Source organism: Dromaius novaehollandiae, chromosome 1 (assembly GCF_036370855.1).
Source record: "Dromaius novaehollandiae isolate bDroNov1 chromosome 1, bDroNov1.hap1, whole genome shotgun sequence".
NCBI classification, from domain to species: domain Eukaryota; kingdom Metazoa; phylum Chordata; class Aves; order Casuariiformes; family Dromaiidae; genus Dromaius; species Dromaius novaehollandiae.
Window position 1 is genome coordinate 187706273 of NC_088098.1, and position 26033 is coordinate 187732305.

The 26033-nt window shown below is 35.8% G+C and overlaps 1 protein-coding gene across 3 annotated transcripts in view; it reads left to right on the plus strand.

Moving 5' to 3' along the window:
- The window catches only part of LRCH1 (leucine rich repeats and calponin homology domain containing 1), a 141617-nt gene that overhangs the window by 86920 nt on the left and 28664 nt on the right, over positions 1 to 26033 (plus strand). For all 3 annotated transcript variants that reach the window (XM_064504849.1, XM_064504851.1, XM_064504850.1), the window contains exons 10-15: positions 3332 to 3399; positions 4453 to 4536; positions 7206 to 7242; positions 7975 to 8088; positions 9961 to 10008; positions 11346 to 11418. In XM_064504849.1, coding sequence (XP_064360919.1) covers positions 3332 to 3399; positions 4453 to 4536; positions 7206 to 7242; positions 7975 to 8088; positions 9961 to 10008; positions 11346 to 11418 — 424 coding nt within the window. The remainder of the gene's footprint in view (positions 1 to 3331; positions 3400 to 4452; positions 4537 to 7205; positions 7243 to 7974; positions 8089 to 9960; positions 10009 to 11345; positions 11419 to 26033) is intronic.

Below are 26033 nucleotides of genomic sequence, written 5' to 3' on the forward strand. Positions count from 1 at the left end.
TATATACACCTGCTTGCATATAAAATATGTAAGAAAACACAGGTTTTCCACAATAAGAAACTTTGATATTATACACATCATTCTTTTTTGTATATAAAGATGATCTGTCTGGTTGCCAGCAAAACTTCAGTTTCTTTAAGACATGCATTAGTGAACACTACTGGTGTTTTGGATTTCCAGTTACACAGTTGTCATAGGTAGTTGATTAATCCCATCAAAAACATTACTTGTGTATTTCTGTCCTGCTCAGTGAGCACTTTACTTACCAGCCGTGTTATGTCTTGCTGGGTATGTGGCATCTTCATGGGGAACTGTCTAACTTGCTTACTTTTCTAACTTTTTCCGTAATGAATGACCTATGATAGATTGTTCAGTTGTGCCTTTTTGTGTGTTTTAAGCTGTATACTCCCCATTTTCATTATCCTTTACTTGTTTTTTTTCTATTTGTGACATTAAGTTTAGTAGATTTTGTCTACATATATGTGATAAAGTTACAATAGAATCCATAGAAATGAACTACTAGTCATCAGTGATTGGTCTTGGCTATTAACTTAGGAAATTCAATTGGCTCATTATATAGCAAGAGCTACATAATTATTTTTTAAAATGCAATTGGATAGACTGAGGAATTTTTGAAGGATTCTAGAGGTTTGAGCAAGTCTCTCTTACTGTGAAAATTTATTTGCTGGATTGTTTTGCTAGGTGCTTTGTGATATAAAGATGCTTGATAAAGAGTAGTATTTTGTAGTGTTCCTCTGGCCATGAGAAGGTATGTCCTTTCATAATTTATAATCCAGAGAAGATGATCTAGTATGGGTATTTTTGGACCAGTTTGTTCCTTCTGTGGAGATTCTTAAAGGATGTGAAGAAGCTTTATGCCATCTCCATCTTTCGTCCCTTATTGATAAAAGTGTGCTGGATAATAAGAGTGGAGAGACAAAAGATGTGACCTCCCACCTTCTTGAAAACAGAGGGAAATGGATTTCCGGTTCTGCCAATGGTCTCTTGTTTTCCTTGGACAATGTTATTGTTTCTTTTTTAGCAGGTGCTGTTCTGCTGGTTGCTGCTAGTTGAAGAGTCCAAGGTCACAGGCAAAGAGGACTTGCATTTTTTTAAAAAAGCAAAAGAGCCCTTCTCCCCCTTGTATTTATTAAAGACATGTAGAAGACTTTATTTACCCAGTAAATAAATGTTGCTTGGGTTTTTTTTTTTCCTTCCTTTCTTACAAGTATGAATTCAGTAGCATTAAATGTGGCTAGTATTTCTTGACTAACACTGAACTGAATAATAGGAAGAATTAGTTATAGATGCTGAATGTTTAGGGCATTATAGGTTATCTTATACTGGCTTGTTTTTTTCTTACTTTCCTACTAAAAACTTTTTAACTTTAAGTACCAGAAAGTTAACACACCATTTTAGGTTCCCTGCCTAGAGATTTTCAGTAAGTGTGCACATTTGAGGTGAATGGGGCAGGTAAGAGGTGTTGGAATACTTCCATCATTCCTTGACAAAGGTGGTAGTACATACATCTGAGGCTGATCTTACATTATACTATGTTTCCCTGTATTTCCCTGTGTTTCTGTATATCCTGTATTTCCTTTCCCTGTTCTTTTCACTTTGTCAGCTTGGTTTTCAGTAGTGTCCCATCTGAAGGCTATTCCTTTGGGAATGTCCTCTGTTACGTAATAAAGTAGTACTAAATAAAGTAATGTGTTGCAGACAGTGGTTCAATAAAATACAGCTTACTCTACTGAATTTCAGTTTAAGAAGAATATTGCCAGAGTGAGCACTTTCATTTATGTGGATTTTGGTATCTTCCTAATGTTATGGCAGTGGAAGTCAGCAGCTGGTGGCTTAAACAGACTGTATTCTGAGGAGTTTGAAATCGCAGCATTTTTCTGCAGACTTCTGGGTCTCTTGTGTTCTTTGATTTACATTTAGTTGTATACTAGAATGCATTTTGAGACACTGAGGGAATTCTAAGTTTGAAATTCAGGTTAACTAAACTGTAGATTAAATCAATACAACTGGCAGTGTAAAAGGGGCTTTAGTTTTTTTTAGGCGTGGAGGATTTTGTATTTTTTCCAATGTTAGTCCTAATTTGTATGGCTTTATTTTATCTATATAATTATGCAAAGAGGCTGAGAATCCCCTTCTAAAATTAGTGACACATTTTTGTCATCAGATGATATGTGCCTTTCTTACCAGAAAAATCACATACTTCATCATGCATGTAATAAAAAGAAATGCATGAAAAAAAGGCTCTATTTATTCTCCTGGAGATCGGCACAGGGAAATGAGCCGTCCTCGGGGAATGTTTGAGATGCCTGTGCACTCTTCAGTGACACATTTGGCAGAGCGGGTTAGTGTTTATTGGTACAGGGCGATGACTGATATGGCGAACACATGACCCAGAAGAGGATAGGCATCTCTGTCTGCTGTACAGTACAAATGCACATCTATTCAGAGAACTTCTGCCTTTATTGGCAGCTGAACTACTTCAGTATTGCTGCCTATCTCACAGGAAAGAGTAAAGAAATTTGTAAAGCACTCAGTGGAAGCGTGAGTGAGGGATTCAGCTTTTCTAATGATTAGTAGTGCTTTATAATTATAGCTTGGACAGTATGGGGGGGCTCTAATTTATGCTGACAATAAATCCCCAATAACTGGCCAACTTGTATGAGTTGTTGCACACAGTTTTTGTCTGAATTTTTAGAATTTTTTTTATGCAGAGTTGTTAAAATAGTCAAATAGGAATTCTGTTAATAATTACAATGAAATGTACAATTACCAGGCTTTTTTCCTTACTCTTTACAGATTTATGGAGTGCACAAAACTTAAAGATAACATGTGAATATCTTTCAAGGGGGAGGAAGGGTGTTGGTCCAGATTTACTGTTGCAATTTTTTAAGTTACTTGTGTGTGTATTTGGAATTTCCTTGCTCTGTAAACAAATCTGGCAGTGGGAGGAAAGCATTAAGATGAGCATCAGGGTTATGCTTAATTGAAGAATTGTTTGCATACACCAGAAAGGCACAAATGAAATCTGGGACATTGAATAAAGAATTCTCATGCTGCTTGACTTCTTTTTACAGTTAAAGGAGGGTAAGGGCTGTTGACCTGAATAAAATCTGAACACTGAATAGAAGATCATGTAATCGGTATCTTAAATGGGGGTAGAGAGTAAGGAGAGGAGCAGAAGAGTTGGATTGCTTCAACTAGCCACACAAAACTGTTAAAGAAACTAGGTTAGTGCTGAGTCAGAAAGGGAAATTTATCTGTGTACTTAACTGCAAAGTTCTATTCTTGATATCAGCTTGTCTACTTACAGAGCAGAGCAGCAGAGTGTGATGAATTACTGAGAATAGAAGAGGATGCACAATGGCAAACGGAGGAAATGTAAGTATTTTTTTTTTGTCTAAAAATAATTACCTCTGCTGTCTCATTAGATGACCACAACTGGCATTTCCTTATCAGTTAATAACTTTGTATACTAAAAAGCATGATCGAAGCACAGACCAGCACTTTATATGTATGCTCAATGTTTATACAATATTGACAATATTAAGTGGGTGTTATATTAAAATGAATTCATTTATATGCACTAATAATGCTATAATGTTTTAACTTATGAAGAGTCCAAGGTTTTTAATTAGGTATTGATAGTCACTCTCTTAATGTCATTAGTAAAAGGATCTTATGAAATTTTCTAATACTTTACTTTTTTAAGGTAAATTAAATTTATTTAACTGGGGATAAAAAAATTCTTAATCTTCTTTTGTTATAATTTTCTGACCCTGAATTAATCCTTAATTCGTAGACATTATTTCAAGAGCAGTGCAAATGAACATCAGTCAGTTTGGGAGTGTATAAAAAAGGTGATTTAGCATGATTTAGGAACTCTTGAGTTGTCAGTAAGCAGTGACGGAGTCCTATGTAATTAAAAACAAAAGCTGAAGGCAAAAATGAGTACTTTCCAAGAAAGCCTTTTTGGCAGAACTAGCAGGTGATTGTGTTTCTAAACTCCTGAAAGAATTACAAATGTTGAAAAGCAAAAGAGAGCGTGTCAGTCCATTAAAAGAATCTTTGTATTTAATACTTGTTTAAGGCAATATAAATGATGAGCGAAGTTAGTAAGTAGTTAAATATTGGTAAATAAACTTTCAGTTTCAGAAGTTGGTCTGTTCAATTGAAATGCTGGAAGTTTTAGTTCATCACAAAGTGTGTGTATTTATGTATATATATGTTAGATTGGAGGGCTTTGATAAGGAAAATATGCTGGAGAGCTTTTTTCTCTTTCTGTAAATTCAGCACATACTAGTGTGCACAGAAACTTTTTTCTTCTCTAATATTTGAGTCCCTCTTTGAAGATACAGCTCACAAATGGAAATTCAGACTACCCTTGATAATTGCTGTGGTACCTCTTTTTTAATGTTTTTTTTCCTGTTATAGAATAAATTTGCCAGAAGAACAAACGATTGATATAGCAATGATAGAACAACTAAGAGAAGCAGTAGATTTGTTACAGGACCCCAGGTATGCTTATAATAGCTGGTGCCTTAATGTCATATATTTAAAATTTTTGTGAATGGCTTTTGAAATTCTTTTTTTCACTGGTAATTGAAAGTTCCCTGGACTTAAAGTGCTTTGCTAGCATACTGATATTTTTTCTGCAGCTACTTAATTAAAAAGGATATGTGTTCTCTCTGTGAGTATCTTTACATCTCATTAAATTTATCAGGATTTCAGATATAAAAGAAACCTAACTTTAGAGGTGGAAGTGACTTTTCAACCATTCATCTGATTGTGTACCCTACTGTGACTTTGACGTTTTGTCCAGGATAGTCACATTTCTTTTAAGGACTCTAAACTGTGCTCTACTTTTTCATGCTTCATGTATGTTGTGAGGTTTGGAGAAGGTCTTCTGGCCCAGACTCACCCACCTCAATAAAGCACGTTAAGAAGGTGCCTAAATTAGCAGTGAAGTTTCTTTATCCTCTCTCTGAAGTCAAAAGGAGACAGAGGAAGAGGCAGCTAGATAAGATGATTTAAATTTCTGCTGACTGTAGAAAGAGGCAAGGTTTTTCTGATTTAGATACCTATTTTAAGTGGCTAAAATCAGGTGGAATGGCTCTGGGTCTGCGAATAAACCAAGGAACAAGCCCTTAAAAAAAATAGTCTACTGAATAGGACTGACAAGAGTATGCTGGGTGGCCCTATGCAGATGCTTGCTATTGCTTTTCTTTGTGTAATACCTTTCAAAAATTGATCGGGTTCATTTCATCACTTCTTTGGTTTGGCTGTTTCAGAGTTTCATTCCTCTGAAGATGAGAAAGCTCCTTGTCATTTGCAGCCTAAAGTGTGCTTGTTTCTCTCTCTTCCCTTGGCCAGTTTATTACAGCAGTTTGTTCCTGTGGCTGTTCTTTAGTTTAAATGCTTACTTTGATATCACTTGTTTACTTAGCAGACCTTTCCCCTTCTTTGAAAACAAGTTCACTCCTGTTAGATAATTCTCTCTCTAGACGTACTGGCCTTATTTTGGATCACGTAAAGAAGTATTTTTGCTTAGAAAAGAAATCATTCAAATTAGAAGAGGTTATTAGCACCTGTGGCTTTTGTGAAATGGCATTCCATTGCTTCTGCACCTCAGCTGTAGAATACTACTTTATGTGGGAGAAGTGTTGCCATTGAAAAAAAGGAAAAAGCAATGTGGTTTGGAAAAAGGTAACATTAAATAGTTTCAGTCCTCAGCCTTTACAAATTTGGTGTTTTGTTCTTTGTCAGATATTGCCCTAATATTTTCTGCAGTTAGTTTTTCTTACAAAATTTAAAAAAAGGCAATAAAATACAGAAAAAATTAAGCTCCTGGTTTCTCCATGCAGGTTCAGTTTGCTTTCAATAGCTGAAAATTTCAAATGTTGCATTTAAGGATGGCTAATCATGTCATGCATGCCACCATTTTTTCTCCTGGTTTTGTACACAACATCATCTCTTTCTGTGGCTATGTTTTCTTTTTGTAACCTTAAAGTGGGAGTGGAGGGGCTGTTTTGTTTTGTTTTTTGCAAAGTACTAAATAGGCCATTCAAATGTGTTTGTTGTATGTTAAACATACAGACGTACCTACCCTAAACTTCCACCGAAGAGATTGTTTTTATGCGTCAGTATAACTCTTAAGTGTGTAGTCAGAATAAATCTAGTTAGAACAACTCACTGTAGCCAGAACTGTCCTCATCTCGCACCACAGCTAAGCCCATCTGAGATTCAGAAACAGCAGCCCCTGCAGGGGCTTAGTCAGTAGGTGACACTGAAGCACACCTAACTCTCACTGACACAAGTTCAGTGTAGAACATACCAATTGTAGCCACGTTTATTAACAAATATGATTATTAAACTTGTAAGACACACATCCAGGAAGAGAGTTATTGTCATCCTAGTGTTCGGCAGGATCTCAAATCCGTGCATCTTATGTGCACAGAAGCAGTATTGCGGTTTTGGTGCCAAAAAAGATTTGAGACTCCACTTCTCTCTGCACATTCAGATGTTTATTTCAGATGTGTTCACTCCCATATTTCCCATATTGACTGCCTTCTTTCAAATTGTTGGCTATTGTAATTTACTGTTGTTTACTGTGCTACGTTATTCTTGTGCACTGTATATAAAGTTTGAATATTACATTAAGGCTTTGGGTTCTATTCCAACACAAGGAAGGTGCTAGAAGCTGGACATAGAAATCTGCAGTGTTTTAGATAATGGCATGGTTGGTTGTGCTAAACAGGTCCATTTGTTTTGATATATTTTGCAAACGAAGGCACTAATTTTGCCTTGACAGAACTGATGATAATGAAGTATCAAGAAATATTTCAACAGGTGGTTATGAGATAATACTGAACAGGTTAAAAGCATGACTAAAAATATTTTACATATCCATTTGTTTGAAATGAAATACTGAACAGAATGGTTAACAAGACCATACTCCCAGTGCAATGGTTTTATTTCAAACCTTGCAGATTAGATATGGATATTTCAGAGAGCAGTGTTGTGAATCTGTTTCCCATGGAAGCAACAGCAGTTTTAGAATTTCAGGAATCTGCAGTAATGTGTGTTTATCTAACTTTTTTAGAAAAATAACACATTTGTTAGATTCATCATATTCAAGCTTCTACACACTCAATAACATGATTGCATTTCTTTGTCTTTATACATAGCAGTCAAATGCAGATGGAGATGTCCTCCCTTGGTCAGGTATGTTGACAAGCATATTACTGCAAAATACCTGGGGTAAAGACAGGAAGCAAGCCAACAATTTCATGAATTACTAGTCTTCCAAGTAGGGAAGGGAAAAATTTAGTAGGCTGGAGGTCACAACTAATTCTTTTGAACATTTTTGTAGACTTTTTGTTTGTTTTTAAATTTTCTGGGATGATCAATTTCTTTTTGTCTCAGTTTTCCCCCCTCTGTGTGGCTTTCCTCGTTGCAGAGTCACTGTTACCCTTCCACAGGGCCATCTCTTTCAAGTATTCTGTTGGCTGTGAAAATACATTACTGGCTATACAGCTCAGCTACCCATACTCTTTCTCCTCCCCTCAAATCTCCCTAGTTTGGTGTAAGAAAATAGTACATTCATTATGGATAACCCTAAAGTGTTTTATAAGCTAAAGATTATCATTTTCCCAAGGCACTGACACTACAGTTATAGAGAGTATGTATAGCATTATTTGGAGTTTTACAGTGTGATGTATGCTGCTTTATCTGTATTCTGACTGGTGATCTAGTATTCTTTATAAAAGTAATTTGTTTAGATTTTCAAAATTATCTACCTGTAAATGCTGGAATTGCAGGTATATGGTGTCTTGTTACTTTTCTTTCTGGCTTTTCATCACAGTATTTTTAAGAACTATTCTAAGATACTGTTATCTAAAAAAATTACAGTTCTATTTCTAGTTATATGCAGTCTAAAGAGTATATATATTATAGAAAGAAAATGCTGAAGAGGAACTAGAATTTCAGAAGAGGAGGGAATTGATTATGGAGAAAGCCAAGACTGAAGCCAGAACATGCGAACAGGGTAAAAACTGGTCATTGAGTCAGGTATGGAGGATATAATAAATGTGGGAACACTCAGAATGAGTAGTTGCCTTCTGTTTGTTTCTATATGGAAATAATAGTGGGTTTAGGCCCTTTGAGGTTTTATTCCCTGGCACGTGTCTCAAGGTTTGATTGTAAATGAGTGGTTAAACAAGACTTAGCTCTCAGAAAAGAGCTGGTATAATGAAAGTGATAACATTTATTGGAAGGTAGGACTTCCATAGTGGTTGCAGTGGCTGTATTCCCCTAGAGAAAATAAGTCTACTCACAAGTTAGACCCTTGGTAAAAGAAACATCTGATTACTTTTCCCCTCTCCCCAAATACCCCAGCTCTGGTAGTTATATAAACCGCTAAGTTTATGTGAACAGCAGTATTCTTAATATGTTTAATGTTACAGAGAAGACTATATGTAGGTTGAGATGTTAGTTTTAAAGTTTCAAAAATGTTTTCTTTAAAAGATGAAATTCAGAAAACATTTGAGTTGTTTCATAACTTTATTTTTCTGTTGCATCCAGAACTTACCATCATCCTTAGATGTTGAGGTCACCAAACTGTATTTGAAACGGTCCTCACTACGATTTTGAGATTACACATAAATCTAATTCAGTGTCAGAATATGTGTTGTCTCTGTATTTTAGTGAAGCTGTTTTAACAAGAACACTGCTGACTCACTTTTAAGAACCTTTTAAAAAGTAGGAATAAAATCTCCTAAGCTCTTATAGAGGGCCTGGACTGTCTGGTCTGGACTGTGTCATGTAGGTGAAAGCACTAGAGACTTTCTGTTAAGTGAAACAGAAGTTGATGGCACTTAATATTTTGCAGATGGTGCTTACACATCTGGCAAGAGCAAATATGTACTCATACTACATTCTGTAGTGCAGTGAGCATTTGTATCACTACAGTTAAGCATAAATTCGAAATTCTGATTAGTGACCTGCACACTGAGAGATTTGACCTGTAATGTAGGCATAACTAGCATGTCATTCTTGCTGTTTATTCTAGGGAATATTATGGTTGAGGTAAGATTAGATTATGAGAGCAGTCCTCAGCTGAGGAATTTCTTAAGCCTGAGAGGTAGCCAAGAATGCAGCAAAATGGGTGTGTAGTCTTTCTTCCCATCTTGCTAACTTTTGGAAAGCTCTGTGACTGTTGGGACCAAGCGTTCTCTGAGTGTTGCTTTATTTTTGTTTCCATTTCCTTCTTGATAGAAAAAATTGGCCCTATAGAAAGGATTTTGAATTGAATTATAATTTGTTTTTACCTATGCCAGGTCTGTTTCTGCTGACTGGTTTATGACTGATACAGAATTAACGATTGTATTTCATTTTTATTAACATGAGTTAAACAGAAAACATTTAACTATAGCAAAAGCAGTAACAAAAGGAATGTTATATTGCAATTCTAAAATGAATTGCTTACAGAATACTTCTCTTTTTAAATCTAAATATATTAATATATTAAACTATTGGTGATAGCTTAATTATTACCTCTGTGAAACAAAATTAGCTGTTACATTTGAACCAAGTAATACTAAAATATTATGGTAAATGCACTTCTGAATCAGTATTGAAACTAAGAAATTAAAGACAATGTGTGCAAATAATTTCTGCTAGAGAGAGGTTTTTTTTAAATGGTATCTTTAGTTCATCTAACAAATATATTATTCAGGATTTTTTTTCAGCTAAAGATCTTTCCAGCTAATGCTGGAAAAATGCTTTAAAGGTGGAAAGTATTAAATACTAATGCGTATTTAAGTATCTTCAGGGAAAGACCCTGTGGTGGTATATGACTAATACCCTTGCTGAAACAGTTTTTTTTTTTTCTTTTCCCCCTCCACTCTGCCTTCTCTCCCTGCCTCTCCCCCAAACATACAGAATGATCTAATTGTTTGGAATACAAGCGGACAAAGCTCTCACAATGAGGTAAGATACTAGTGTCATTCTTGGGTCTGTGATTTGTAGATCATGAGTTGACATGGTATTTTTTTTTTTAACGTACTGCATGAATATTTAATATACAAAAGTGAGCTAAGTAGTTGAATATCACAGAAAACCTGTATGAGCTGGTAAGTGATGACTTTCATTTGGCCTGTTTGTTTCATTCTCATCTTCGTAAGGATTTAAGTATAAAAATGTAATTTCTGATATGCTTCTTATTTATGTACTTCCATATAAAATATTTACTTTTTTTTTTTTTTTTTACATTTTGCTCATTTTGCCACATTTTCTTTTTTTGACTCTTACCTTGTTCCACAAGAATTTCCACTGATTTCAGCGTGATTTGTTTTTGCACAATGAATTGTCATGTCCTTCAGTTTTTCAGAGAGGAACTTTTTTTTTTTGATGCTGTAGCTTTCACAGTGCGGATAGCAGCAGGTCAGAAAGGGAAAGCTCTGAGGGATTCCTTATGGAAATTATTTTTGCCTTTGTTTCCTGTGCAGAAACAGGGCTTGTTGCTCCCTACAACACTATATATGAGCATCTTACGAATTCATGAGCTACCACATATAAGTGGAAGAGGAGGACCATTTTCTTTCTACTGTAACTTATAGTTGCTCTCTTCCTCCTTACGAGCAGAGGCCCCTAGCTACTTTCCACCAGCCTCAGGGATGGGGCCGTATAGCTCCTGGCTCCATAAGCAATAACTTTTTAAATAGCATTCCCCTTAGGGAGCTTGGTTGTAGGACTTTTCCAGAGTTACTATTGGTGGTATGATGGTTATACCTCACCTTCTCCTAAACGCTGCTGCTACTCCATTCTTTGTGCTGCGACTGTTAGCCTTGTTCAAGCTCAAGTCTGAGGTGTACGATTAACTTCCTCTTTTCTGCTTTTTAGGCAGAAATTCAGTGTTGTAGGGAAAAATAGTTATGCAAAATAGGAATGAATGCTGTATAAGAAACAAGCATATCTAAGGAAAAACTGGTCTTTGTTTTATTTTTCTAAATGTACAACTGCCACAAAAATGTATGCTTTATAATAACCAAGCAGTTACGTGAGAACACTGAGAAATAATCAGACCTAGTTACAGGTAGACAGAAAATCCTGCAGTCTTTGGTCAGAAACTTCTCTTCTCTTGTGAAGGAATGGGATGGAATAAGAAAGGGAGCATATGTACCACATATTTTGAGAATATATTGTGATCAGATTGTGGCAGAATTTTTGTAGTGTGCAGTACTGTTAACCTCTGCATTTTATGCAGTTACTTGTGCTGAGATACTCTGGACGTTACTCTTACTCAGATTTGTTTTTGAATTGCACAGAACAAGGATAAGAGTCCGACAATGTCTCCTACAGCAAACAACATGATCCCTTTTGGCCTGAAGCCACGATCAGGTAATGTAGGAAAGAAATGTGACTGTTCTGCTGTAAACTTTCAGAGCACTTCTCCCTTTTACCTCTCTTTATTTCATTCAGCAGAAATCAACACATTTCTATACACTTTTTTACATATGTTATTGATGGATGTCTGGGGGGGGGGGGTTCCTATAAGAAGGCAGAAAAATGATAAAACATTTTTCATACAACAGTTTGAGGAAGACTAGAACATTTTTAAGGCTATAGGTTCAACTTAAGAATGAATTTATAGCAATAGTAAATATTTGGCACATTTTATGTGGATCAGTTTTCATCCCTTACTAATAAATTATTCTATAAAGCTATGTTGTTCTGTGTATGTATATGTATAAATATGTATGTGTATTTGTGTATGTATATGTATGAATATGTGTACATGTATGGATTAAAAAAAATACAGTTTATTCACATAAATTATTCCGTAAAACCTAATTAGGCTTGTTTGCAAAATGCTTATGCATTACTCTGAAAATATGTCAATGAGTCTTTCTTGCTTTAAGTGTTATAGGAAGATTAGATGTTCACTTCAACCAGCAGCTGAGTTTAATGAATTTGTAATGTTCTAAATCTGCATAACTCTCAATCTTGTAATTAACATGCAACAGTGCATTTAAAAAAAAAAACAACAACTGTTGATGTATTTGAGAGCCTGAATGAACAGCTTTCTTTGAAAACAGGATTAGCTATAGGATTCAACTCAGTTTTTATCTTCTGTGTGCCTAGGTATTCTATATTGTTAAGTCATCTCGCATCATCCCTAAAGAGTAACCCTAGGTTTTTCAATATAATTCAGCTTCCTAAGGCTGTAATTCTAGTTTCTGTCATTCACCACAAATGCTTTTAATCAAATGCTGGTTAAACCACTAGAACCTTGCAGTTTCCATCATAAAATATCTTGGCAGTGATGGCAGCAGTTTCATATTTGAATATATTTTAAGAAACTGTACCCATAGATTTGTTTAAAAAAAGTTTTAAAAATCAAATAAAATGTTATTGAACAACCTTATTTCATGAAGAGGATACTTTACATTTCCCATGTAGTTATGGTATACAAGCTAGGCAGGGTACCAAAAACCTTTAGATCCATTCAGCTGCATTTGTTAGTTTGTTGGACCATTAAACTCTGGCTCTACTTTTTTATGTTCCTGATGCCTTAGATATGTTATTTCTTAATATATACAAAATACCATTAAATGATGAGCAAATGAGTCCTCTTGGGATTTGGCAAAAACCCTTTGTTTGCATTGGGTAATATTGCACAGGTGGTGGCGACAGCAGGATAAAATCTTTAGGAGAAAGACATGAAAAGGCAAATGAGCCCAGGCTGTGTTGCTCCTTTAGCAGGATGTGTCCTGTGTTCTGTTGAGCCCCCAGTGAAGTCTGCTGCCGAGGACAGGAGGCGCAGGGTTGTGAGAGAGGGTGCAAGACCTTGGCTTCTTGTTCAAGTGTTAGTTGAACGGGTACTTCCTGATCTTGGCATATCAGTGCACCTGTCCTGCATTTAATGACTATTATATGTAAAGGGAAATTTTTTTTCAAATAGACTAGAGAAACTTTTTTAGAGGATTTCTAGAGGGCTTGGATTGCAAGGGTTGCAGTTCCTTGCAACGTATCTTACAGGTCAAATGATGGAAGAACCAGATGTGCAACTCCTCCAGTTTTTCCCCATGGAATACGGGGAAGAAGTAGCTGTGTTAGCCTCATTAAATACCAAAGGCAGTTAGGTGTAATCTGTCTGTTGTTTTTCTGCACTGTACCATTACAGAATCATATATTTTAACCACTCTGAGTATGCTGATACTATAATGTCTTTTTGGTCCCAGCTATGAGTAGTGGAAAAACTGAAGTTACCAGTGTTCCATGTCTGAATTTATTTTCCTCTGCATATCATAGACTACTGAATCACCAACCTAGAGCCATTACTGCAGAATCTTTCACCTCATCACATGCAGTTGCAGTCATGTTACCTTAGTTTTTATATCATGCTAAGACAGTAACGTGGCAATAGTAACACTTTAAGTCCAACTTGACATAAAACAGCAATATATTAGTTATGTAGCACAACGTGACAAAATGAAGTCTTGCAAAGGAGAAGTGGCACTGAAAATTGTTTCCTCCCCTGATACTACTTTCATGTAGTATTCAAATTTGTAGTATTCAGTGTAGTATTCAGATTGGTTTTGCGTAGACACAAGAATATTTTTACAAATAAAAGCAGTATGTGACTGAAAATACCAGCATGTTCGTCAGTCTTGCAAATTTTTCCAATGAAAGCTGGTTAGCTTGCTGTATCTCTTATTTCTTCACTATCTTACTCTTAAAGCTTTTTGTGCAAGTCTTGTGCAAATTTGAATCATTCTGTCACTGAGCTTGTGCTTGTTAATTATATACAGTTTTATTGCTGCAGAACTGGTCTTGAGGTCCAGCAGTTCTGTGTTCCAGGAAAGTTTTTCAGCTCAGTTTGTAGTTTATTTTAATAGCTTTTTCATTTAAGTTCTGCATGGCCTCTGGGAATGAACTTTAAAAGTCATTGAAAATGACTTTTAGCTATATAGTTCATTAGATTTTACATTTGAATTACTTGCTCCTATAAATCTTTTGAACCTGAGTGCAAGATTGATTTTTGAATTATTCTAAATAAAATGTGTACAGCATGCTCTGCAGGGGGGAACATATATGGCAAAATTTCAAGGAAAATATATGTCAGCATACCTTTCGAAGACTGGAGAGTTTATTTTCATTATGTTTATTTTCATCTATTTTAAATGGATGTTGCTTTCTATTTAATTTTTTCCAAACTGTTTCATAATGACTTATGTCTGGGGGAAAGGTAAAAGTAAGCAGTACTAGACTTCTGGTAATGATTCCTGTTTTTTGAAGTACACACACAAATCGAAGTGCTTCCAGAGGATAAACCACAGTTGCTTAAGCTCACATAGTGGTATGTGTTCAAGACTAAAGGTCCTTTTATTCTTTCATTTTAAAGCTAAGCAAAGCATGGCGAAAATTCGTATTTGATGACTGATTTGGTATCCAAAGAAAATGTTTTGAAAGGTAATGAATATGTGTATTTGACCTTTTGACAGATTCTTTTCAAGGGTCAGATGTTACACAGAAGGTAGAGAAAGGCTTTCTGATTTTCCAATTATTTCCTTCTGCCTTTAAAATAATTTAGAACATATGGACTTTTCAAATTCATATTCATTTTGAAAATTCTAAAAAATTGCTGTTCAAAAGAAGCAAGAATTATGAATTTTCTTACAACCGTAGTTGTTCTGGGGAATGCTTTTGCTTTCTGAAAAGGAATTGCTCGGAACAGTTAATGGATTTAAATCTCTTGCACTTGAGTCATGAATGGATTATACTGTTTCTACCATTGTAGAAACTGAGTGTTGTAAAGTTCTTGCCCTAATATCTTTAAAATGGCAGACCTTGGGGTTTGAACATCTACTAATACCTCTTGCAATATTTAAGAATATTAATTTGTCTTTTTTTCTGTGCCATTTTGATACTATCCTCTTTCAGAGTTTCTGTCGAACGTAGTGGCAGCAACACAGATTAACAAAGAAATAATAATTGTACCTTTAGAGGCTAAAAGAAGTACAGACAAAGCTGAAAATTACAAAGCAGTATGTATGGGAAAGTAAAAAGTCATTCCCTTACAGATGTATTTTCCTAGTATAATTTCATTTGTGAATCCAGGATCTTTTGGTAATTTGTAGAGTGCTTAACTTGCTCTTTTTCAGGTTTTTTGGAGTACATCATGTTTATTAGAAGTAAACAGTACGGGTCTTTTGAGGGTTAGTTACTGCGTTCTAATCTCTGTATATTTATTCGTTGTATTTATTTTTTCCCCAAGAAAACTAACTGGATTGTCTGTGTACTTTGGAAAAGCATGAGAATCCTAATTGCCAGCATAATTAAAGACTGTTTGTTATTTGCCATAAATTTGTATTGTTTCCCATTCCTGATGCTGCTCAAGGCTAAAGTTTTGCTGACTCTCACATTCAGCTGACCTACTGTCCCAACAGCCAGAGGTAGTGAACTGGCTTTTGGGAAGGACATGTCTTAAGAGAGAGCTGTTGAGAAGAACAGCTGAGTGTGAAGAGAAGTTTAAGATGAAGTTTTATATGATATTGTTTGAATTATCATTTTGCTAATACAGATTCCAGAATTGTGGGGAAGAAGAAAGTTTGTGTGATTAAGCTCCTATATGATTACTGATTTGGAATGGTATAGAATGGGGACTTTCTCTGCTTACTGAACCTTTACCTGCCTGCCTTCTCCTTTAATATTAAATAGTTTATACTGCTTTTTGATCTTAGTACTAATTTCCATGTTAAATTGATTTAGGGTTACAATTTAGTGTTCAGAATGGAGGTAGTTTATAGTCTCCATCTTAATGTGAGGATTCACGAGAGTTGCTTGTGTCTGGATTACAGTAGATAAAGCTTGGAAATATTCATAGAAAATGGAGAAATGAGGGAAAATCTCATTATTTTGGTGGTAGAAGCAATAAGGAATAATGTGATCAGATACAGCAAAAGAACATAAGGAAGTGACATCACTGTGAGGGGCAGAGAAGGAGAGGTTTAAATTCTGTGATGGAAAACAGGAAGGGCGGATGATGTGCTGAAGATAGCAAGCAGGGAGGTGATATTTTAAGGTTGTCCCTGTCCAGTTCTGAAACGCTGTGGAATGGAGGTTTGGGAAAAGCAGAAGAGAAAAGCCTTTCCACAGCAAGTCAGGAGACAAAAGTGCAGAGTAGATATGGTGAAAATGTCTACTGAGGGATCTGAGGAACAAATGAGAGGTGTTGCCATGACTGGTTGAAGAAGAAAAGGCACAATGAATGGAGAGTAGGGACTGTGTTGCTGTACAAATTTAGCTCCATAGTCAGTTGATGAGTAGTCATGAAATGTAAGCCTGGTATCTTCTTACAGCCACATCCTTGTATGGTGAATAGTCTCTGGACTCTGTTGCAGCCTGTGTGGGCATGTCAAGTTTTGCATGCTCTAGGAAGCCCAATTGGATCATTTCTGAATTTGCACTTTTTAGAAGGCTGTCTACAGAGCAGGTTTGCCAAGGCTTGTGATGCAGCCTCAGGATCATCCTTCGGAGGCACTGTACGTCTGTTTTTGTCCTTGGAAAGTCTGCAAAGGTTGGTGAGAAGCAGGATTTTCTTAGGGTGGTGGACCTGTTGTAGGTTTGGACTTATTGCTAGAAAGTCAGCAAGAAAGAAAAGTAGTGCGGCTTATACTATTATGTTAATAAATCAAAAGGAAAACATTTGTAGGACTTGTACTCATAGGACATATTTCAAATAGGAGGAGACTCCAAGGGATAATGTAGTTGCTACTTATCAAAATTAGCTAGCAAGTTATAGTGTGGTAATATTTTCATATGGACTTATAGATCGTTCTCATCTTTGATTAAGGGAAAGGTGTTCTTATGACATAAAGTTACAATATATAACTAAATTCTTAATCTCTGAAGTTTTTAATTGCTGAAACTTCACAGCTGACATTCAGCTATTGATTCACAGAGTCAAGGTTTCTTTAGGCTAGAGTGTAAAATCTGTGGGTACTTTTTCTTAAAACTTGGTTGTAAACAGTTGTGTAAAGTGCTATGGTTATGATAATCTTGTTAAGCTTAACAGCCTTAACTGCACATATAATGTATGACTTGCAAGTACTAACATTTAACTTTTCGTTCTTTATTCTGCATCATGTTTCATTCTCTTCTTCAAAAATTATGCATTTTGTATTAATCATCTTTGAACTGCATCTTCATCATTACCATACAATCCTAATGCCACATATGAAATTCTGCTGCTGCCCCCCCCCACCCCCACTTTTTTTTTTCCTGGTCCTTATACTACCATGGTTGGACTGGCGGTCACTCCCCTCCAGCAGACCCATCCCTCACTCTTCCTCCTATCTCCTTCAACACACTTACACAGGCACAAACATGGGACAGCTATAGCTACAGTATCCCATCTGAAGGAGACAGTGACAATGGTAGGTGTTCTGTAAATATTTACGTAATTTTGTTTTGAGAAAAATGAATATACTGCAAATGCCCCATGTGGCTAAGGATGAATGACAGTACTCCTGAGGGAATGTTTAATAAAACCAAATGCCTCAGAGGATGTGTGTTAATTTACTGTAGAATATGTAGAATTAAAAGTAAAGTGTAAGGAGTGTCACTGTCTTCAACTCTGGCAAAACAAGTTTTCCCATGATACCCAATCCTCGAAATACCTCCAGTGCAGTTTGTTTATTTGTTTTACTTTTAAGGCTTGTAAAAGTTGTGCTCAGACATCAATTAACTTTGCTTTTAGCTTATTAATGCATTTTTCATTTATGACTTTTTTGATTGATTCTGACTTTGTTAATTAAAATATCATGTTCCCATCTGCAGTTATCGATGCAGGTGCATAATTAATTTAATTACAAAAGGAATTCATGAAGTCAATGCTTCATGGGTTAAACACAAAGCTGAAAGAATCAGATAAGCAAAAAGAGTTGTGTCTGTCCAACAGAAACAGTTAGTAATCTGTCAAACTTCTCTGTGCATAGTGAAGGCCAGATACATTAGTGGATGTGGCTACTGCTTCTATTGTTTTGTTTTGTTTTTCTCCAAGACATTATTGTCGTAGTAGGTTGAGTCTTGATACAAAATGCAAAAGCAAGAGAAAATTGGCTGTGTTTGGGCTGTTGAGGTTTTATGCTGCATTAATAGTTAAATGTCAGAGGGAAGAAACAGAAACTAGACAATTAAACCATTTATAAATATTTGATTTGTAGATGTACTTTTTTTTAAAAAAAGGTGGAACTGCTGTTCTTCCAGTTGTGCTAAAATAGAATGGTGTTTAGGTGTTGGAAGGCAATGAAGCTGGCAAAAGCTGGGATGAATGTAAAACATCAGACTGAAACCAAGAACACAAATCTCAAATGATAAATGCCTACATTTAGTTTAGAATGCCTAAATTCTTAGTTTGGTTCATTGCTAGGTAGTACCTGCTATTGCCACTGTATTCTTGGTTATAAAACCGGAAAAGGCAGCATGTATAAGAAACCTGCTCTGTAAAGGAAGCGAGTACACAATGTTAGAAGTCTGTGATAAAAATAAGTTGGAAAATTGAATCTTACTGCAGTGATGGTACTAAGCTAACTTGATGTTTCATGGGTGAACAGTCTATTGGGGGAGAGGGAAAGGTAAAAATGCTTCTAACAGTGCAGCATTTTGTTTGTAGTATGACAAGATTAAAAAAAAATCAATATGTACTTTGGTCTTCCTCCAAAACTAGTTTGTTCCAGGCAAAAATCAATCAGTACATCCCCCTTTTCTTCTTGTTTCTTCATTTGGGGAAAGACACAGCTTCTCTGCCAGCACTATGCTGTTGACAGTTGAGGAAATTGAGACCTGCATACCTGATTTTACTGGATTTAATATTGTATTTTTCTGATAGTGAAAGCTACAGAGAATTTTACTGAGTCAGCTCAGCAAAGCATAGTTATCATAGTAAAATAATGTTTCTGCAAATTCTTTCCTAGCTGAAAAGTAAAATGAGAAACATAGCACTTCCTATACCAGAAATGTTATGAATAATAACGTATAAAAATGAGATGTTCTTAATTTTTGTATATGGTAAAGTCCAAAATACCACTGCTGGTTTTGAGAAGCCATTTACAGTTCTCTAGTAGCCCTTCAGATTTCTCATCAACCCCATCAAATTGTGCTTGCTGCCAGAGAATACTTCTTATGCTTTAATCTGACATTATATATTGTGGGATCACATTCAGGAATTTACCATGTGTTCCCTGAGTCCCATATAGCACAGTTATCAGTAAAGATTGTAGCTAAAATACAGTGTGACTGGTGAATGTTTAATGCTTTAAAGAATTTCGTCAGTCTGGAACAGAACACTTCAGAGAATTCCTTTGGCCGTTACAGGCTTGCATCAATTGTATTTGAATTTATCAGTTTAATGTATTGAATGCTCAACATGATAGCAACTTGATTTTTTTTTTTGATTTTAGTGCAGTTCAGTACTGTAGTATCTATCTTTCTTGAGTATGGATAATACCTAGCATTCACTGGCATAGATTTTAAAAACCAAATGAATTCAACATTGTAGAATTGAGACATTTGAAGTACAGGGGTGGTCATTCAGAATCGAACTAATTTGAGATGTAGACGCAGAAGTTAGTGTTCATCTTTCCTTTTATAAAAAAATTCTTTGCACCAGAAAAAGTAAAGCATGATCTTGCAGGTGTTTAGAATGCTAAAAGAAGGATGTCTATGATTATCTTGTTAAGTATGCTGGAACTTTAGAAGCAGACTACAAAAGAAATCTGTTCTTTCCAGTCGTGTTTAAACCAAATACTCCCACTTGTCTGTCTTCTGCGACTGTCAAATAAGATTCCTTTTGAAGGGTGAGACAACTTTAGATGATATTCTTCAATAATAGCTTGTTGAACAGTTATCTTGAAGATCCCTGGACCGATTTTCTTTATACTCCATTTCTACAGTTTAAATGGAAACAAGCATAAAAATTGGATTGAGTGAGGTTTTTATGCATATTGTTAAGTGCTGTTTCTTTTATGCTTTGCTTCTGCTTTCTTCACTTAAGTATTGCAAACTTGGTCTGGATCCTGAAGATCAGGTCTGGCAAAAAATCAGGTCTTTCTGATTCTGATCCTTTCTGATACAGCAAATTCTATTCCTTTGTCCATATGTCATATCTAAAATCTCAGGATTTGGAGCATTCTGCTTGTTTGTAAAAATGATAATCTTAAACATGAAATGGATAGGGGCTGACAACATTGCCAGATGCATCACTTAGAGCATCTGAATGCACACCTTCACTGAGATGGAATGACAAGCTGTGTATTACTGAAGGCAGACAAGCTTTCTATTTGTTTTTAATTTTTTTTAGTGAATGATTGTTAGCAACAAGCAAAAGTCTGTGTCTTGTTTTGGTTTTTTTGAATATAGCTTTGTAATGTAGGTTAGTCAGGCATGTTACCTCTTTTAAGCTGTGTTTCTCCTCTTTGTGAAATGCTAGTCAATTCACAAATAACTTTTCTGAGTTGATTTTCTTCTTGTAGCATATAAATCCTAGATTCTTATTTTTCGCCAGACTGCTTTGTTTTTAGAAATAGTCAACAGTATTTACCATCTGCTAACATAATCCCTTAAACTACTCAGATCCTTTGTTCTTTCATTATACCCACTACCTTCAAGTTGATGGCATATACAGAATTTTGTGGTTGGAAATAAAATCCAAATGCTAAGCTGCTAAACCTTGTCTATACAATCTTACTTAAAGCTTTAAAATATATTTTCCAGTCACCACACTTCGTAGAGGTCACAGATTTCTTCTATGCTAGTCTTTGAAGTACTAGAAAGAAAAGTGTAGAATGCTTTTAGAGTAATATGCAGGCAGGTAGAAGACAGCCCACAGCTTATTCTGTATTTTAGCAGGGGGTCTTTTTCCCTCTGCTTGTAATTCTAGTAATTACAGTACTAATCTTAGAACCTCATGGGCTCACTAAAGTAAATGAGAAACACATGTACAAGGGATAGAAACTGTATCCTGAAGCTGAACTAAAACATTCCCCCAATTACAAAAATTTGCTTTCAGTGTATATAGGGAGCCATTAGAAAAGTCTTATAATTTTAGTACCATATTTGCAACAATCAAAATATGTTTTCATTATAGAGTCTGTCTTTTCTTATCCCACTAATGTACTTTTTTCAGTAACTGAAGTTTGAAAATACAGTAAATGGTATAATTTTTAAAATTCTCTAACAGATAATAGGGAATTACATTAGTGAAGCTTTTGTTACAGGCAAGCTAAGGACACACAGTAGAGTGAAAACTATGCTATTTTGCTCAATCAGGTTTTAATTTAACAAGATTACACCTTCCACTCATGTATTAAAATTCAAGTGTTATTTTTTTTGGTGGGGTTTAGTGTAAAAAAAAAAAAAAAAAGTGTTAAAAGTTATTCCTCATTAAGTTGTATATGTGTTAACAAATTCTGTCATGGCAGCCTGGCTATGAATAGGAAGATTTTTCTATAAAGGGCTTTATATTTTTTTTTCCCCCACTGCCTTGGAAGTTGCATAGTCAATTATACCTGCAGAGAATGGTAGGGAAAAAATATTCTGGTGTAATTTGGGGTTTCACACTCATTTTCTTCTCTTACTCCCCCCCCCTTCTGGCAGAAGGGGCTGTAAGTCTTCTGGCCTTAAATATAAAAATTCTGCATGTTGTCATAAACTGTTCTATAAATTCCAGTGGAACTACACCAGTTTCTACCAGTTGGCAATACAGCCTTCAGCTTAGTTCTGTTTTAAATGAGTTCAGTAAACAGGAAGATTGGCATTACTCCAGGTTTGCCACTGTTGTTTTACTTTTGTAAATAAAATGAGAGCAGTATAGACTGGTTTGTGCAAATGCATTTGGAATAGGTAGATCTTTCATGTCATTTAGATCTTAAACACTAATATTTGCATTTGGCTTATTACCTTAAGCTTTTACAACAAGAAACAGCTTTTACAAATTTTTAGAAAAGCATTGTTGCCTTTTTTATTTCAAGTTTGCTATCTAAGGCTATATCTGTACTAGTAAGTAAAATGGACCAGAGACCATTCTCTGGCCCTGAGGTTAGTTGGCACAGCATGACTCAAATACCTAAACACTCTTACTTTCCAAAACCAGATGACTGCCTTTAAGCTGCCTTTTGGGAATGTCCTTGGCCTGTGCTATTCTTTGAACTGTATTCGGACACTGTTTAGAAGAGAGGTAGTTTGCACAGACCAAACTGTGCCAGGGAGCAATGGCTTAACAGCACAGATGTTCATGGGCCACTGCTCTGATCCATCCACTAGCTCTGTGTAGCTTGCAGGTGTAGCCTTTCATACAGAAATGCCATCCATCACTGTAATATCCTAATACTCTGTAATCTTAATGTAACTATTTGGCAACAACTCTGTGTAATAAGGGAGGCTAAACCTGGAGTTTCTGAGATTACAAGGCTTGCAACAGGTAGGTCTCCCAAGACTAATATTCATACCACTGGAACATTTTCTGTTTAACAAATTACTGTTTATACTAAAGTTAACGTTACTTAACTAAATTTGCACTGAATAAATCAGTCAAAGTGAAATCTTACTATAAACTTTCTTCCTGACTGTCATTAGTCTGACGTTTTTTGTCAAATATTTGTAGATGCAGGTTCAATCATTTAGTTGTCTACCTAATGGATAATGCCAAACTAAGTATTTGGGATACTAAATTCCTTGAATTGTGCTGTAAGTAGCGTATGTAGGTGCATTGTAACTAAGTACAAAAACTAAATTTTTTACAAGGAATTTTGTCTTTTATTGCAATGTGTAGAATATATACCATGTGTTACTAATTATTACCCATTTAACTTGTTGAGCCATGCATAAAATAATTTTTAAAATTATTGGAACAGGCATTATATAATAACCTAGGCTGACCAGGCATGAGTGCAGAAAGCAGAAACTCTGTAGTACTATCTGAAAAAAGGAAAATTAGGCCTTCAGGCAGGTGTTCCTGTGAGATATGGGCTCCCCTTGCTGGAAAACATATGTAATGCAGTGGCAATAGTCAGCACGGCCAAAACTTAACTCTCTCAAATTATGTTCTTTGATAAGTACCATTTTAGATATTTCTGATTACTTTACACCATATTTAAGTCATTTCATTGAAAAAATCAGTGTATTAGGAAAGTGTAAAATAATCTAGATCAAGGTAGTGCTTTTGAAATGGCATAATTACAATAAGGTTTATGGACTGTTTATAACAGTAGTTAGTTACAGCAGGTAGAGTGACAACTTTTGGGTGATTGGGTATGTGCATATATGGAAGCCATAGTCACACATATATCTCTGCAAAATATTATGAAGTACGTGGGTGTTGATACACTGTGCTTTGGAAACAGCATTCTGTACCAGACTTGCATTGCTACTTAATCTTTGCCTCTGTAGAAGGGAATCTGCAACTGTGGACCTATTGCATCTGAAGGCACGGCTCTGCTACTCTCAAGTTTTTTGTAGGTCAGCGTCATGAGTGTTTTTAATCATCATGTGTGTGCCTATGAATAAGTTTTTCTCAGTGGTGCCACTGGTGGAGCTATATAGTCTGTCTGAAGAGGAGGACTGAGCTGCAGTCATTATTTGTGGTTCTGTCCTGTACGTTGTCTCCAGGAGGCTCTCCCACTATGTCAGTGGCGAGGTTGATGATATTAAGGACTGAAGGATAAAGCTTACCAACATAAAACTGCAATATTTGGGTGTTCCATTTAAAAACCATTTTGTTTACCAAATAGATGTAAATTCCTGAAATTATTAATTTAATGGCAGTGTAGCAAGTTTCAATTCCTTATGGAACGTTATAGCTCTGTATGTATGGATCAAGTAGCAGAAGCAAGCGAGTCTGGTAACTGGCCATAATTTATTCTGTCATGTTGCCTCAGTACCTGCGGATATATCCTTAAACTCCTGCTGTAGTAAATAAGGTAAAGAGCACTTAGTGCCTATGTGCTGAAATGCCCTCAGGTGGTATCTGTCTTTCCCTTTGGCTGGAGAAGTGGCTTAGATTAATAACTTTGTTACTTAACCAACCTACCTATAGTTAGGTAAAATGCCTTATGACTAAACTTATCTGGGATTTCAGGGGATTTCTCCCACAGAAACCCTGCTTTTTTTCTCCTGAGTCCTTGATGCCAGAGTTTACAGTTTTATATGTTGACCCTTGACTGATTTTTGGGCTTCATTAGCAAGTTTACTTTCTGTTAGAACACAGATGAAATTTCCTTCTGCCAAGACTTCAATTTTTTTTTCCATATTTTGAGGACTGATTTTTTCAAATTCAGCTTATTACCTGAACCACAACCTAAATAAAAATTTATGGCATGTCAATCATTTCTAATAGTACTATATTTACACACCCCAAGGTACCTTTCTTACATTTAGAGTAACTCATCATTTTTTACTCTCATAGTAGGTCCAGTTGGCAATTTCTACACTTCCGATTTTCTGGTTTGCCTATTAGAAAATAAAAGGCTCCTCTCTTCTGTCTCATTTCTTATCAACCCAAAGATTATCCTTTCTTTCTTTCTGAAATCTCAGTAAGTTGCAGTCATCCCAGACACTGCTTTCTTCCCTTCCACTTCCCCTGTTCACTGTGTAACAAAGAGGAGGAATAACAGAGTAACCCAGTGGAGGTCTGTAGCATCCTTAGCTTCTGGCAGTCAATCTCATTTGCTGCAATCCTAGCAGCCATAACTAGAGCAAAGGGGCTAATTATTCTGAGGTGGGAAAATCATGCATACAAATATATAATACGAAGCAACTTAAAAAGCAAAGTCTGTGGTAGTTTGAAAATGCGTATGGACATTAATGGATTTAGCTGTCTGTGAATTAACTTCCTTTAGAAGATAAAGAAGTCTGCTGCTGAATTTGAGGCAACAGTCTGGATTGACCCCTACCATCCACAGCAAATTTAGGCAACCTGCAAAAAAAAGCCCCAGTCTAACAAATTTGCCTAACCAGACTAATGTAAGTCAGTTGGTGTATTTAGTGGGCTGCTCCTTTCTAGCAGAGAGAGAGCAGGAGAGACAATTGAATCTTTAACAGGCTTAAATTAACAGAGTTGGAACTGAGCAGTTAACTGTGTATAAAATCAGAGGTTTCTAGGCTTTGCACTTTCCATGGTATTAACTGGTACTTAGGGTGTCAAGTTGCATTCAAAGGGAGAGAGGCAGGAGAGTATTAGTATAGGATGGTTCTCTCTCAAGCAGGATAATTTTTCATAATCAAGCTGGCGCAGTATTTATCCATGAGTGAAAAACAGGTGACCACTGCATTTTGTGAAACTATAATTGAGCATATATCTTCCTGTTCTTCAGAACCATTCAAAACAGTCATTGATTACCAAAAAAAAAAAAAAAAAAAAGTGTAGAGGTACCTATATACAAAGGCTTTTCATGAACTTACTCAAAGGACCTGTGTGTGCATTTGTGGGTGAAGTGGTATAATTCACAGAACTAGGATTGATGGAAGAGAGTACTATGAAGAGTTTGCACAATGCTGCATTTGCAATACCACTTTTTAAAGTAGGTAAACTTACCAAATGGTTGCAATGTTAAGTTCCTAGTAATCAAACCCTTCGACTTTTTTTTCTGAGTATTGCCAGTCCCTAATAAGCAGTTATTGTCCTGTCTGGGAAGGTGCATATTGCAGCTAGTTAAACAGCTCAGCATCTTCTTGAAGAGGGTTCCACTTAAAAGAATCAGAGGTATTTCCTCACATGTTGGATATGGTTTTCTACAGATCAGAATCTCTAAGAGACAATGCCAGTGCTTAATCATCTGACAAAACTTGTTAATCTGTCAAGATCAGGATTTGCTTGAAATATCACGTATTCACTCCATTGATAACATATGATGCAGTTCTGAGAAATATCCAGAAAATACACTTTTGTGACTGTGACCCAAGATCAGATTTATCTGTCTTCATGAGGACAGAGAAATTTTCTGACAGCTTTTGCT